Consider the following 13713-nt stretch of genomic DNA (forward strand, 5'->3'; position numbering starts at 1 on the left):
CCAGTGAAACATGAGCCAATTGGCTGGATTTGAAGTGTAACACTTAAACTTTCAAAATGAATAATATTAAAAAAAAAAAAATAGATGAATAATATTACAGACACGACTTCTCAAATTAAAACAGGCTAACCAAAGACGTTTTTTTAATTTTTATTTCTAAACAATGGAAAACACCAAGTGAAAAACATTCTCACTGCTCAAACCAAAAAAATATACATAACTTCTTATATCTCACACGTGATTAAAGAAGAAAATACGCCACTTTAAAGAGACTCATCGATTGGAGGGATTGAGTCGCAGTTCATCTTTTTTTTTTAAAAATACACTTATTTATGCAGTTTCTACGAACTATTTTCAGTAGACTTTGGGTTATACTATTTGTATGACTCGGATAGTAATACAAATAGAATTATTGTATAATTTAAAAAATAAAAAAGTGCATACACCTTCAAGTTTTCCAAATTTCATTTGATTAGAGTAGAATCTCACTGAATTTCAACGGGGAAGAAGCTCCACATCTCTTAAAATTAACATTTTTTTTCTGGCAATTACAATTATTTTAGATTCATTTTATCAACATTGGTTAACTTGCAAATAAAATATCCACGAAACTAGCCTGCAAGTTCTATTGACCACCTTTAGCTTGTACAGAGAAACCATGCAACATTGCCTACTAGCTGAAAGCCTGAAACACAAAACATTGCACAAAATTGGGGCTCTAAAACACTTTTTGAGAACCAAAAACAAAACCAAGACATTCAAATGAGCTCAATGCTTGGATCTACACCAGCGGCGGCAGATACTTGATTTTGTTCTTTAGCAACCATTCTTCTAAGTTTCAGAAAGCATCTCACCAAGCCCACAACACAATCGTACAAACTAAGGGCAATATAAAGCCCAATGCCACCAATGATACCATATGCGATAGAATAAGTGAGTGGCATGAGAAGAATTGTCACAAAAGCCGGCGCTGCGTGTTTTATGCTCCCCCAGTCTATGTCCTTCACAACTTTCATCATCATCACTCCAACCATCACCAATGAAGGGCCAACTGCCCACGGAGGAACACTAGTTAATAAAGGAGTGAAAAACAATGATATAAAGAAGTATAACCCAACAATCACGGCCGTTAATCCGGTCCGGCCGCCTTCCCTGATCCCCGCGGATGATTCCACGTACGTTGCAATTGGTGAAACTCCTAATGCTGATCCCACAATTGTAGAGCTTGCATCAACCATATAAGCGATGTACTCCCCTTCAAATTTGCCCTGTTCATTAACGAAACCGCCAATTTCTGCCATGGTGTACAGCGTGCCCGTGGTGGCAAGGACATCAACGTATAACAAAGTGGCTAATGCCACCCAAACTTCACTGTGGTTGAAGTTAGTGAAGCTAATTACCCCGGCCGTGGACTGAATTTTATGAAAATCTACTATCTTTTGAAAGTAGTTGTAATTTGCATCACCTTGTGGAGAATGAGGAAAATATGTAACCGCTGTGCCTCTAATCCACGAAATCAATGTGACAAAGAGAATGCCATAGATCATGCTACCCTTAATCTCCTTCATTAATCCATAACAAGTGATTAAGAAGCCCGCTAAGCCTAGCCAAAAAGTTGGGCTCCTCATTTTTCCACCAATGCAGGCACCGGTAATTGGGTCATTATCAGCACAAGCAGTGATAGTCAATAGTGTTGATGGGTCAGGCCCAACAAGGCCCACTCCCTGATGAAGCTGCAGCCCAACAAAAGCTATAAACAGCCCAATTCCCGCAGCACAAGCAAGCCTCACTGGCTGGGGAATAAGCCTGGCAAGCTGTGCCCTTAGCCCGAAAGCAGATATTGCGAGAAACGCACAGCCTTCAACTAGCACAACTGCCATTGCCGTTTGATAGGAAATGGAACCAGATCCGTGAAATCCCACCAAGTTATAGGCCAAGTAAGCATTTGCGCCCATGCCAGGAGCCAAGCCCAGAGGCAAGTTGGCTAAGATTCCCATGGCAAATGACCCTATCATTGCTGATAAAACAGTGGCAACAATGAGGTCACTTCTTGTTTTTGCAAGACAGTTTTCGTAGCCAACATTAGGCTTCAACGTGCAGTCAGGGCTGGCCGTCTGGTTCATCGGAACTGAACAGTCAGCGACGGAGCACGTCCCTCCTGAGTCGGCGATGATTGTGGCATTAACGGTGATGATATACGCCATAGTTAAAAAGGTGGCGGTACCGGCTCGTAGCTCTTTAGTGAAGCAACTTTTTCTGGCTTCCAACTTGAAGTGCTTTCCAATAAAGCTCTTTGAAACTGCTTCATTTAGACCCTTCTCCATCTTTGTCCATGACTTCGACAATTTTTTGAATAACCCAGTACCCATTTTTGAACAAAGCTCACCTCCACCCATAGTGAAAGTTATTTATATGTATATATATATATATATATATAAGGATTAACGGATAATGAAAGGACAAGGAATCTTAAATGTTGAGGGTTTTAGATGGAAGCAGAAGCAGAAAATGGGAGCGCTTTTGACTGAATATTAATGGGTTGGTTTGGCTGAGACGTAAGAGTAAGGCATGCTATTAAATGTTTAGCTATATAAGGGCAATTCATGCCTGGCTCTGCCATATAGTTTATTCATACACAGCATAAATTTTATTCAATAAACAGTAATTGCCAAGAATGGTGCATCAATAAGATTCGATTTGACTATTAGACTTGTATCCTGCGATAGTGAAGGCTTGTTTATTTAGTTAATTTAGTGGGCCGTAGCAGTGGAAATGACAGAACTATTGCTTTACTGCAATAACTATTTGTGTGATAATTTTAATCTACCTAGTAATTTTGTGTCCGGATACTATTAGTGACTTTAGTTGATAGTTGATTATCACATCACAAAAGTCATTAAATTGGTCCAATCCAATTACTCCGAGACCTAAGTCTAAATATTGTAATTAGCAAACAAGAATCACAAGGACCCAATTCAATCAAAGATCCCACAAAACCACCAAAGTGAAAACTAAAAAGAATTTAAAAAGAAAAAACATATTTAGTGTTTATAATGGTTCAACCAAATGTGTATACATCAACTTAAAGATCAAAGCTTAAGTTTTGGTTGATTTTCAGAGAACTCACAGAGAAAAATAATAAATAAAAAGTTCTTAATTATTAATTTCTCAGGCGTCAAGGCATTTTAACAATGTTGATTGTTGAGTATTAACTTTGAGCATCTTGAGTGTTGTTTTCCCTTAAATGTATTGTGAAGAATTAATAATGCCACTAGAGTTGGTTTAAGTACAGAGGAATAGTTTAATGAGTTTGCAACGCACCCATATATTGAGCATTTATTTCAGGGTTTGGCAACACATCATTGTCAAAATTTTGAGATTTGGAACCTTTGACGCATGACCATGATCATGAATTCATGAGTGTTTTGTACTCTCACAAACTAGTAAATTGGATTCAGCAGGATCCAAATATTTGGACGTTTAGTGTGAGAAAATTAAAAAGCGAAAGAAGCATAATTTAGACTAACTAGTTTCTATTAATTAATTCCCTTAGATTTCGCATGAAATTGTTTGTTAAGACAAGTAGCTCGAAAATTCCAAAATCAAAATCTTTGGACGATCCAACATTATTTTTCTTGGTACAGCTCACCATACAAATGATTCTATTAAATTTTGCTGCCCCATTAGATACTATTTGAAGATAAAAAAACTTATCACTATTCACTAGCTTTGTTTGACAATTCATAGTTGAATTATGCCCATTGCTATATGCCCCGACACTAAATGACACGAAAGCACTCAGAGTAATGATTATTAACGTGCACAAAAATTAAAACATAAAATGAATAAACCAGAAAGGAGATTAAATAAATTAAACATTTAAGCCTACCAGAAAAATTGTGAGCACATGCATTTTGATTTGTTCAAAGACTTGCTTTCTTCCTCGTTACTTGCAATATTCCATCTCCAATCTCTCCAATTTTTACCGGAAAGAAAAGTTTTCTTTTTCCATTTTATTTTACTGGGGTTAAGTAAATGAAAAGGAGACAAGCCATGGAGAAACGCATGCCCATGCTTTTTGATTCGCTTAAGTTTACAAAGGTGCCGGCCTCCAGTTGCTTCTTATAGCATCTACTTGATTAAAAATTTGCTACGCATCAAAATTTATGAACATATTATCTTATGCGTAGTTGAATAACTTTTTAGGATCTTTTTAAAGCATGCGCGAAATAGAGGTACTATTTTAGTGCATGCTGAAACTTGAAGGTGCGGTGGGTTCATCTTTTCAGAGACAATGGAAGTGAAAAGCGGAAAGCAAATAAAATTAAAAAAAAAAAAAAAACTGGAAATAAGTGTTGCATTAGTGTTAAGTGTTAGGTTTTGGCATTACTTAGGGGCCGGGCATGACCAGCAAGCTACAGAGACTCTTCTTTTAATGGTCTTATTTTTGTGTTTTTATCCATCATTTCACCCATTGCTCTAGGTGAGATTATGGTCACTGGTCAAGATCTCAGTCTTCATACTTAGGCATATTAATTAATTGATTGGTTTCTCTTTTCGGGCTGATTTTTCACCCACCAAAAAATTTCTATGATTGATCATGAATTGACTCCTAATTTGTTACCGTGCATTACTATTACTTTCAGTACTTCCCATAGCCCTATACAATCAAAATCTAAGTCAAAATCAAAATAAAAGTTTGCAAATGATGTTTGAGATAAGGTGGAATTAAATTTATGTTCACTTTAAAATGTTTGAAATCAAAATCTAAGTGAAATACAATAAAGAAAAATCACTTCAATGATCCTTCAAAGTAATAGTCACTTGAATGGCTTAATAAGATACACGCTGATCTTTTCAAGAATAAACGACCTGTCTTTCGTGTCAGCAAAGGGCAAATGACAACCTCATCTTACAAGGATTAGCATTTCGTTATTATGTATATGCAAGGCAACAAGCAACTTGAAGCAGTGGCATCAAGCTTTTCCAAAGAATCAGTTATTGGCGAACAATCTGTCATTTCAGATTCAGCTCTTCCAGCTCTCATGGTCCTGGCTTTGACAAAGCACAAGGAATTTGAAGCAACTTGAAGTATTAGTCACACAATTATCATCAAGAAGAATATAATTACGGAATAAGCAAAGTGGGAAACTGGTCTGGAAACAATTTCATTTCACTCTGTTTGCGCAAACTTATCAGCACATGATACCAAAAGTCACGCGGATAAGATAACGATTTAGCCACTAAAGCCATTCACCAGTCACCACCAAATAATGATAAGTCGATTCACTTGCTATTTTTTCCCCAATTTTTCAGGCATTGGTTAACTTGTTTGTAGATTTACATCTAATTTTTAAAACGTAACGGCACTTGCAATTAAAGATATGAAACCATAAAACAATATCTATTATAATCCTCATGCAAAATTCTCAGTGCAGCAAATCAGGCATGTGTGCGCGGGTATGCACTCGTGCAGAAATGAGCGTGATTGCAAGCTAGAGGTTTAATATTACAATTAAAACCAACAAAAATATTATACATAATTCAATTTAATAGCTTAAGGAAATGAGAGCTTTGAACTATTTTATGGCTAAATTTTTATTTTTCTTCTTGCCTCTCTTTCTCGAAGTAGTTTCAGGCCCTTCTGCCTCTTCAGCCTTCTGCTCTGCCTCTAATATGGCCAACTGCAGAATGATAAATTAACAAAAATGATTCCAGTTACGCGAGGATTGGAAGCAGCCTTCCATGAACCAAATAACCTGCATGGTAAAGAACTTACCTCATCAAGAATTGGTTTAAGCTCCCTGTACCGAGCTTCAGCAAGATCAAAGCCATCTTTACGAAGCTCCTGCAATGCCAATACTACATCGTGATCTAATCATTCATATTATGGAGACAGAGGGAAAAGAGAAGCTCAAGATATTGAAGGAATTTTGTTCTCATTTCAACAACATGATTACTCTTTTTTCTTTACCCCTGTTTCTCAGGAGGTTCTTGCAATCCTTATGACCTGCAGGCCATTTTAGATCTTTACTACGGTGTTAAATCATCCTGGCTAACATGGTTAGCATGGTGAACCTGAACCGATATTCTTGTATAAGTATGCCAAAATGGCAAAGTTCGGTAAGCATATACAGCCTATTTATGCTGGTTTATGAACTATAAACCCCATGGTGAAGGTGAACCAACACTCTAATTAGCATACATGGCCTCTTTGGGTGATGGATTAATTCTTCAGGTTGTCATAGAAAAATTGAAATCATTACAAATGCAAAAATGTTTAGATAATGCTCTAATTGGAACTTTATTGGGGAGGGTTTGCTTGAAAAATGTTTAGATAATGCAGTCTTCTTTTCCAAGCAACCCCTCCCCAATAAAGTTGCAATTAGTGCACAAAGTGATAAAACATGGGGATGAAGATACTCCTTCAATGGAAATTGCTTTTATTCCCATATCTCTAGGTTAAGAACGCAAAAAAAAAAGAAGAGGATTCAGAGTACATAATACGAGTTGAGCATGATGATTGAGAGGCAAATGCTGCAGAAGTTGAAACCTGGGAGCACTCAGTGAATCAGTGTGAAAGAAAACATTGGATGCATTGTTTTTAATTTAATATCTGAATGTAACTCCAAGTCTTAACTGAAACATGCTCAAGTGAACCACAATAGAAGCAGGAAGTCTAATGTATCTCAATTGGATGTAAGCCAGAATCAAGATCACATTCAGTCCTTTCAGGCAGATAGGAAATCTACTGTATAATTGATTAAAAGATCTGATCGTGTTCATAATTTTGTTTCAGAAAAAGTCAAGAATGAAAAGTGAAAACAGACCTTTCCAGTGTGTTGAGTATGTTCATGGGCCGCCATTTGCCAGTACATACTTGTGCGTCTGTAGAAGTCTTTCAAGGATTCTCCTGGCTTCACAAAGAAATATGCACAAACAATCAGTTGGCGAACAGGCAAAGTGATGGAGCAAATTAAAAAACTTCATGGAAGCCTGATGCTGCGATTGACAATGCAAGTAAATCATCAAAAGAAGCTAATCTTGATGCACATATCTTAGGAGAAATGTAAAAGTACCATTGGGGTTCTCTGGGAATCTGAAAGGCCAAGATTGGCTCTAATCTGCTCTATCCTGGCCCGTTTCTCTTTCCTTCGAACATTCTTGCCCTCACCCTTTATTATAGCAACAGCATCTCCCATTTGAAGTGAACCAGCATCACCATCCCTAGCCTACAGACACAAGATGATGAAGATAAAAGTCAAAAATGGGCAAAGGTCCATAACAATATTAAATACAAAATACAAGCTCAGCATCTGTAACTGTTTCCCCAACCCCCAACCCCATCCTACATATATTTAAGCTGAAACAAGAAAGCAAGAAGAGGGACCTCTGCATCCTCCTCATCGTCGTCGTCATCATCACCGGTTTCATCACTACTGCTACCACCATTGCCCTCATCTTCACTATCATCTTCATCGTCATCCTCATCTTCACCCTCCGATGCTTCCACCCACTCAGATTCTGATGCCTGGGCAAAAAAGTAAAGAACAGTTCAGGCGGAAGCAGATCAGACTCCAGAGCCCTTATAGGGACTCAGAGGGAGACAAAAAAAATAGTTCAATTACAATGCTTCACACAATGAAGAAAAGAAAAGTTCCATTTAACTTCACAAGATTCACCTTTCACCTAATATATACAGGGTAAATCTGTCCAGGAGATTATTAATCAGATATGTTTATTTATGCTTTGCCTTTGGAGCTATGCAAAAACTTTCAACTATGCAAGCAGGTGCCATCAAGGTGTCATGTAAAAACAAACTGACCTCAATGCCAAACTCTGGTATTTAAACAATAATCTAGCTAGGTTTAGAACACTAAAACTTCAGCACCTAGTTCTGAGTGAAAACCGGATACAAAAATACAAATAACTTTCTACAAAGAAAAGGAGTCATAAATAGAAAATAGTGTAAATATTCACAAGCAATGAGATGTTACGGAGATTTTAAGTAGGGAAGTAATGTGACCAACCGGAATGATGCACTTCCATTCGTCAAGTTTACTGAGATTCAGAGAATACAAATCATCGAGCGTAATTTCTTGATCATTTATCTCCATCATTCCCCCGTATATGTATAATGTATCTTTCCCAACAACCATGCAGGAATTTATTCTTCCACAAGGTTTCACAATCTAAAAGTTTACAGTGATTCATAAATCAATGATTGGGAAAATCAATGTATAGAAAAACAACAATAATTTCAATATGGCACCAACTAACCTCTGGTAATAGAGATTTTTGCATATCAGATTTCTTCTTGGATTCATAAGGCTTTCCACCAGATTTTGCCGCCAACACACCATCATCAACAATCACACTGTTTGGCACACACTCCGACAGATTGTCAATGTTGCTTTCCATTTCATCTGCTTCTTCATAATACTCTGCATTTTCATCTTTTTCATTTGCATCAAACTCTTCTGCTTCAATTGGGTTTAATTTTTCATGAAGAGCTGAAGAATTAGGTTTTTGCTCAGAACTCTTCTTTAACTGCAAAACCAAATAAAAAAAGCTAACATAAATGAACCTTTATGGACGAGGTTACAATTTTAATTATAAAAGAGAATTGTCTGGTGAAACAAAAACTGAAAAAGGATGCTTTTTGGGAGGAATGTTAACCGCAAACACCTAGGTAAAAGGTATATCCATGACTATACCTTGTCTTTTGTTGACTTCTCCTTCCTCAACTCCAATGGGTACCTATAATCCAAAAGTCACAAAAATTACAAAATGACACTTCAAAATTTTGCTTATGATACTCGAACTAAAACTTACATGGACCGTGTTATAAAGTATCATAACAGGGACTACATTTTAGGAATACAAAACCCATTCTTTGCAAACCTAATATTCCTCTAAAATTGTGAAGTTTTTATAAATGAACAAGAACTTGTCCCACAGCCCAAAGTGCCCATTAATTTTGTAGTAAATTTCGGCCTAGAGTCATTAACAGGAACACAAATTACCTAAACTGTTTTGTAAGAAGAATGGAATAGAGGGAGTAGTACTTACCAACGATGATTGTCTAATTGGAAACCATAAAGTTCATTCAAGAATAAGCTCATAATTACATCACCTGCACAGATTAATTAGGTCACAAGCACAAATATGGAGAAGCTCGTTGAAAAACAAAAATCCAAATCAAAGAGTTGGTAAACGTTAAGCTCACCAAATGATTAATAAAACACTAAAGACAATTTAAACAAAGTGGTGAGGAATAAGCTAAAATCAAAACCTGAACTTGAAAATAGTAGCAACCAGAACCACACAGAAAACTAACCTTTCATTTCCATATCGACCACACCCCCAAATAGCAAAGCACGCTTCTTATGAACACACATTGAAAACCCAGCACGAGGGCCAGGAGGCATCCCAATTTTCTTGACCTATTGTGAAGAACATGCAATATGGACAGTGAAGCATATCCGTAGTAAAAGAAATCTGATAAAACCATAAGCTAAAACAGGAAAACTATTTTATGAAATGTAAGCAGAATAAAGTTATTAACTTGAAAATCTAAATACCAACCTTGCTCCATTCCCATGTCCTAGGATCAAGAGACCACAAATCTGAATGAATGATTCCTTTCTCAGATTGGTTCTTATCAGTAGAAACTTCTTTTGAATAGCCACCATATAGAAAAACCTACAATATTGAAGGAACTTGTAAAAGTATATGAATTTGTATTTCTTAAAACTGGCTCAAAGGACTATTAACATTATGAGAAATTATAATGATAATATTATACAAATAGATTCATCGTATGAAATAAACTAGGTGAGAATGCAGTCAATTTATTTTGCTTCTCTTTTACAACATTGCAAATTGTTAGCACAAGCAAAAAGCCCATTCAATGCCAGCATTGTGTTTGCGGCAAGTTGCAAAACATGAGAAATTCTTTTTGAGATAAAAATACAGTTCATTCCTCTGAACGAGAGCAATTTGATAGTCAAATTGGCATCAAATCTAGTCGGTGTTGCAGCACATCTTAGGCAAGCATTTAGTAGATAAAATAATAACAAAGAAATATGTTTTGTTATAACCACATAAACTTAAGCACAAACAGCTACACAATGATCCTAATGAGGCATATTTTTCTTACTTACCTCATCCTGATAAACAAAAAACTGAAAGCCACTTCGAGGACTTGGCCACATGGATCCAAGCCTGGGCTTTATTTCTTGCCACTACAATGCAAAATCAAATTATTTTAGCTAAGCTTGTGGTAGAACATGAAAAGATGGTAAAGTCATGATAGAGACCCCATCAATAAGTTTTAATATATTCACCTTGAACTGATCTAGGTCAAAGACATACAAATCATTATAATACCTGAGCAAGGAAACAAAAGAATTAATTGCCACAGAATGACATAATTGAAGATAAAAATTCATAATAAATGAACATTCAAAGCTCACCAACACTATTGATGAAAGAAACAAAATGTTACACTAATGTGTCCCCAATGGCCAGGGACACAGCCTTTAACATTCAAACAGGCATAGAAAAACTGACACGAAGAGATGAGTTAACAAGTACAGAGCTGTCATAGAATCTTATGGAGACCCGTCAAACAACCTTACTTCTCTAAGAGTGTCATAGAAGCCACCAAAAACAATAATCTTGTGCTTGTATAAAACCTGTAACATAACAAGAAAGATTAAATAAACTAAAAAAAAAAAGGGGGGGGGGGGGGAAAGGGAAAAAAGAAGTGAACTAAGACAAAGGCTGGAGTCTTATGAATTTTAGGACTTTATGTAGAGATTGAGCCTGATCTGATGGCCTTTATTTATGTGTCAATGAAGGTACAAGTAAACTAGAGTTTTGGGATCTTTAACATTTTATTCAAAACCAGGTTATACAAATAACAGCTCTAACAGAAAATTATAAACATTTTTTTGTGAAATAAGCTCAAGATAAAAGATTTATCATTCATCAATTTTGGATGAAAATTAAACTAGATTCCTTACACATTTGCCTACTGGGATTTGCACACTCAGCAGAGTAGCTTATACTTATCAATAGTTTACATGTTTCTTGATGCTGGAAGCATGAAATCGAGGTGATTCAAATTTACACCAACCTGGCCAGATGATCAGTATGTGATTTAAGTAGTACTTCTCTATCTTTAATCCTATGTTACCTCAATAGTACATAAAACAAGTTATATTGATATTGACCAAGATGATCCACAAACACAATGTGTAGGATCTTCTTTATAGAGTATTTTTTATCTCAAGAAGAAATGCGTACAAGCATTAAGACCAAAATTTGACCGCCATTACATTTGGAATATGTAAAGTTGACATCCTTACTAATAATAATGAACATTCTAATATAAAGAAACCTGGAAATACCATTCGATGACCTGATCGAGGACTAGGACACCCTTTCAGATTCAGTTGTTCCCACTGATTAGTCTTCAGGTCCAACATCCAAAAGTCCTATAAACCCCAAAGTTGAAGGCAACATAAGACATAAGGAATTAAAATTAAAATTTGACATATAAAGCTAAAGCAGAAACATGATGACGAAAGTTTCACCTTGTAGTGGTGGAACCGTTCTTGATTTGGGGATGTAAATTCACCACCTAACAACAAACAAAATGCAGTTATACAGCTAATACAAATAAGTAAGACCATGCACTACTGCATGTACAAATTGAGCCAAAGTTTCATCAACTCTACCAAAGATATACAGATAATTCTTCCAAGAAACTGCCTGATGAGCACTGCGAGGAGGTGGACTATTGGGGCTGGAAATCACCTTCCATTCCTGCTTCTCCACATCATACCGATAAAGATCACCATATACATACGTCTGCATCAAACCAAATTAACCATAATTACTTGCAAGAACAAATAGCAACATCTACTTACTTCAAATAACTGTACAGCCTTATTTTAAATCCTATCAAAAGTCAAAACACTGACCTTGTTACCATTGTAGAATTCACCACCATAAAGTATCAACTCTGTCTCTTTCAATGGATTTATGTTTAGCTACAAAGTTATTCAACACATTCTTTTTAGAAAACTGAAGTTGGGGGGAAAAAAATCTAACGACAACGAGTAAATGTAATGTAACTGCACTACCGAACAGTTAGACCGAGGAGACGGCGCCGGGACATTATCCTCAACATGGACCTCTTTCTTCTTAGCTTCCTCCTTTTGAATACTCAGCTGCGAAAATTCAAGTCAATGAGAAATTAAATCATTTGATATTTTTATAAATAAAAAAAAATTAAATTGATTTTGAAGTTACCAGAATGGCATCAATGTCATCTTCAGGAGAGATTTTTTTGGTCTCTCTACGAGCTCTTTTTTCCTCAGCCTTGGCTGTTTTTCTCTCTGTTTTTTCCTTGCCTTTCCCTGCTTTCTTGTTTTTCTTCCCCATTTTATCACCTTTCGGTCACTTCTTCGCAAGCCGAAGTGGATTGCTTCACTTTCTGTCTGAGGCTGAGCAGAAACCAACGCCGGAGGAGAGGGAGCTTCAATTCATTTCGAAGGGTTTATTTTCCTTTTTTTTTCTCTCTCTTTCTTTTCCCGCAAAAGTAGCTCTTACTAGAGGTAGTCAATGATAAATAGCACTTTTAAGGGCTAATTTATGATAAATAACAGTTTCTACAGTTTTTTTATAATTGCATCCTATCAAAAAACCAGGAAAATGACATTCATGTCCTAATTTTTTATGATTTTTGAAGCTATGAGATTGTTTTTCAACTTGTGTCAAAGGTGCGCCGTCCGCTTAACAATTCGCGTCTCTTATATCAAATAAATTAATTAATAAAGTATAGTTGAAATATCCTCTTAACTCAGTAACAAAATTACAATTAATAAAAATAAGATATTTAATATGACGTAATGTGATCTCTACTAAAATGACCGAAGTACTCTTTACTATCAAATTACATAATGTGGTTAATATTCAATTTTATGTAAATAAGAAGGTTACTAGGGTTCTCATCAGGGACTTATTTGATATCAAAGAAAAAAAAATGTCAATACTTGGAGTTAATTAAAACAATAGGAATACAGATGTTATTATCCCATTAAAATTTATGAGTAGGAAAATGATAGAACTAAAAATACCGCCTTATCCCTTGTTTAATTTGTTTCGCTTTTCTTTCGTCCAATCCCCGCGGCGAGGAAAACTCGCAGGAGGCATGGCTGCAGGCAGGGTGCCTTTTGAGCATCGGAAATGAAAGAACAAAAAGTAGTTATAGCAAGTAACGAGCAATCCTCGCGGTTTTCTCAAAACTCAGCAACATATAAAAGGCGGCAACACACAGAAACAGAAACCCGTTATAGAACACCACGAGAAAAGATACAGGTTTCAGAGTAAGAAGCATCAAAACCAGAAACAGAAAAGCATTATTCTTTGAATACATTGATTAAGCCCAAAAAAAAAAATAATAATAATAAATAAACTGAGGAGATCAGAGCATTGAGTGGCAACGGGCAAGCCATTTTTCTGTGAGGCAAAATTCTAATATATTTGCCCTTGCATGGCATTATGGCTCCAATCATTTTTTTTTTTGTTCTGTGACGTACCCTGTACGTAAACTTTACACTGGAAGTTGTTACATGTTGGTTGATATTGGTGCGCCAACTGGGCCGTGCTTTTATATAAAATAAGATTTATTTAGTATTG

General features: G+C 36.1%; 2 protein-coding genes across 3 annotated transcripts; both read right to left on the reverse strand.

Moving 5' to 3' along the window:
* Positions 1–508: 508 nt before the first annotated feature.
* LOC102609760 (adenine/guanine permease AZG2) lies at positions 509–2669 on the reverse strand. Its single transcript, XM_025099184.2, has one exon. The coding sequence runs from the start codon at positions 2394–2396 to the stop codon at positions 759–761; it is 1638 nt and encodes a 545-aa protein (XP_024954952.2). The 5' UTR covers positions 2397–2669; the 3' UTR covers positions 509–758.
* Positions 2670–5385: 2716 nt separating this feature from the next.
* LOC102619006 (uncharacterized) lies at positions 5386–12609 on the reverse strand. Of its 2 annotated transcripts, XM_006476900.4 has the most exons (20): positions 12325–12608; positions 12156–12242; positions 11994–12062; positions 11748–11880; positions 11604–11650; positions 11418–11504; positions 10639–10700; positions 10350–10392; positions 10167–10247; positions 9589–9705; positions 9341–9446; positions 9073–9136; positions 8718–8760; positions 8281–8550; positions 8031–8192; positions 7391–7531; positions 7080–7232; positions 6831–6917; positions 5780–5848; positions 5386–5684 (listed from the first exon to the last, which is right to left on the reverse strand). In XM_006476900.4, exons 1-20 carry the CDS (start codon positions 12454–12456, stop codon positions 5580–5582), a joined length of 2058 nt encoding a protein of 685 aa, XP_006476963.2. In that variant the 5' UTR covers positions 12457–12608; the 3' UTR covers positions 5386–5579. The 2 variants fall into 2 exon arrangements, with proteins under 2 accessions (XP_006476963.2, XP_006476964.2); XM_006476901.4 differs by lacking the exon at positions 5780–5848 and having other exon boundaries at positions 5640–5759; positions 12325–12609.
* Between the last annotated feature and the right edge of the window lie 1104 nt (positions 12610–13713).

The sequence above is a fragment of the Citrus sinensis genome, chromosome 3 (assembly GCF_022201045.2).
Source record: "Citrus sinensis cultivar Valencia sweet orange chromosome 3, DVS_A1.0, whole genome shotgun sequence".
Lineage (NCBI taxonomy): Eukaryota > Viridiplantae > Streptophyta > Magnoliopsida > Sapindales > Rutaceae > Citrus > Citrus sinensis.

Coding starts and splice junctions, on each gene's coding strand:
- LOC102619006 (XM_006476900.4), bottom strand. CDS start 12,456: ATGGGGAAGAAAAACAAGAAAGCAGGGAAAGGCAAGGAAAAAACAGAG. Junction 9,706..10,166: donor TTTTTGTTTATCAGGATGAG/GTAAGTAAGAAA, acceptor TCAATATTGTAG/GTTTTTCTATATGGTGGCTA. Junction 8,193..8,280: donor AAAAATCTCTATTACCAGAG/GTTAGTTGGTGC, acceptor GTAAACTTTTAG/ATTGTGAAACCTTGTGGAAG.
- LOC102609760 (XM_025099184.2), bottom strand. CDS start 2,396: ATGGGTGGAGGTGAGCTTTGTTCAAAAATGGGTACTGGGTTATTCAAA.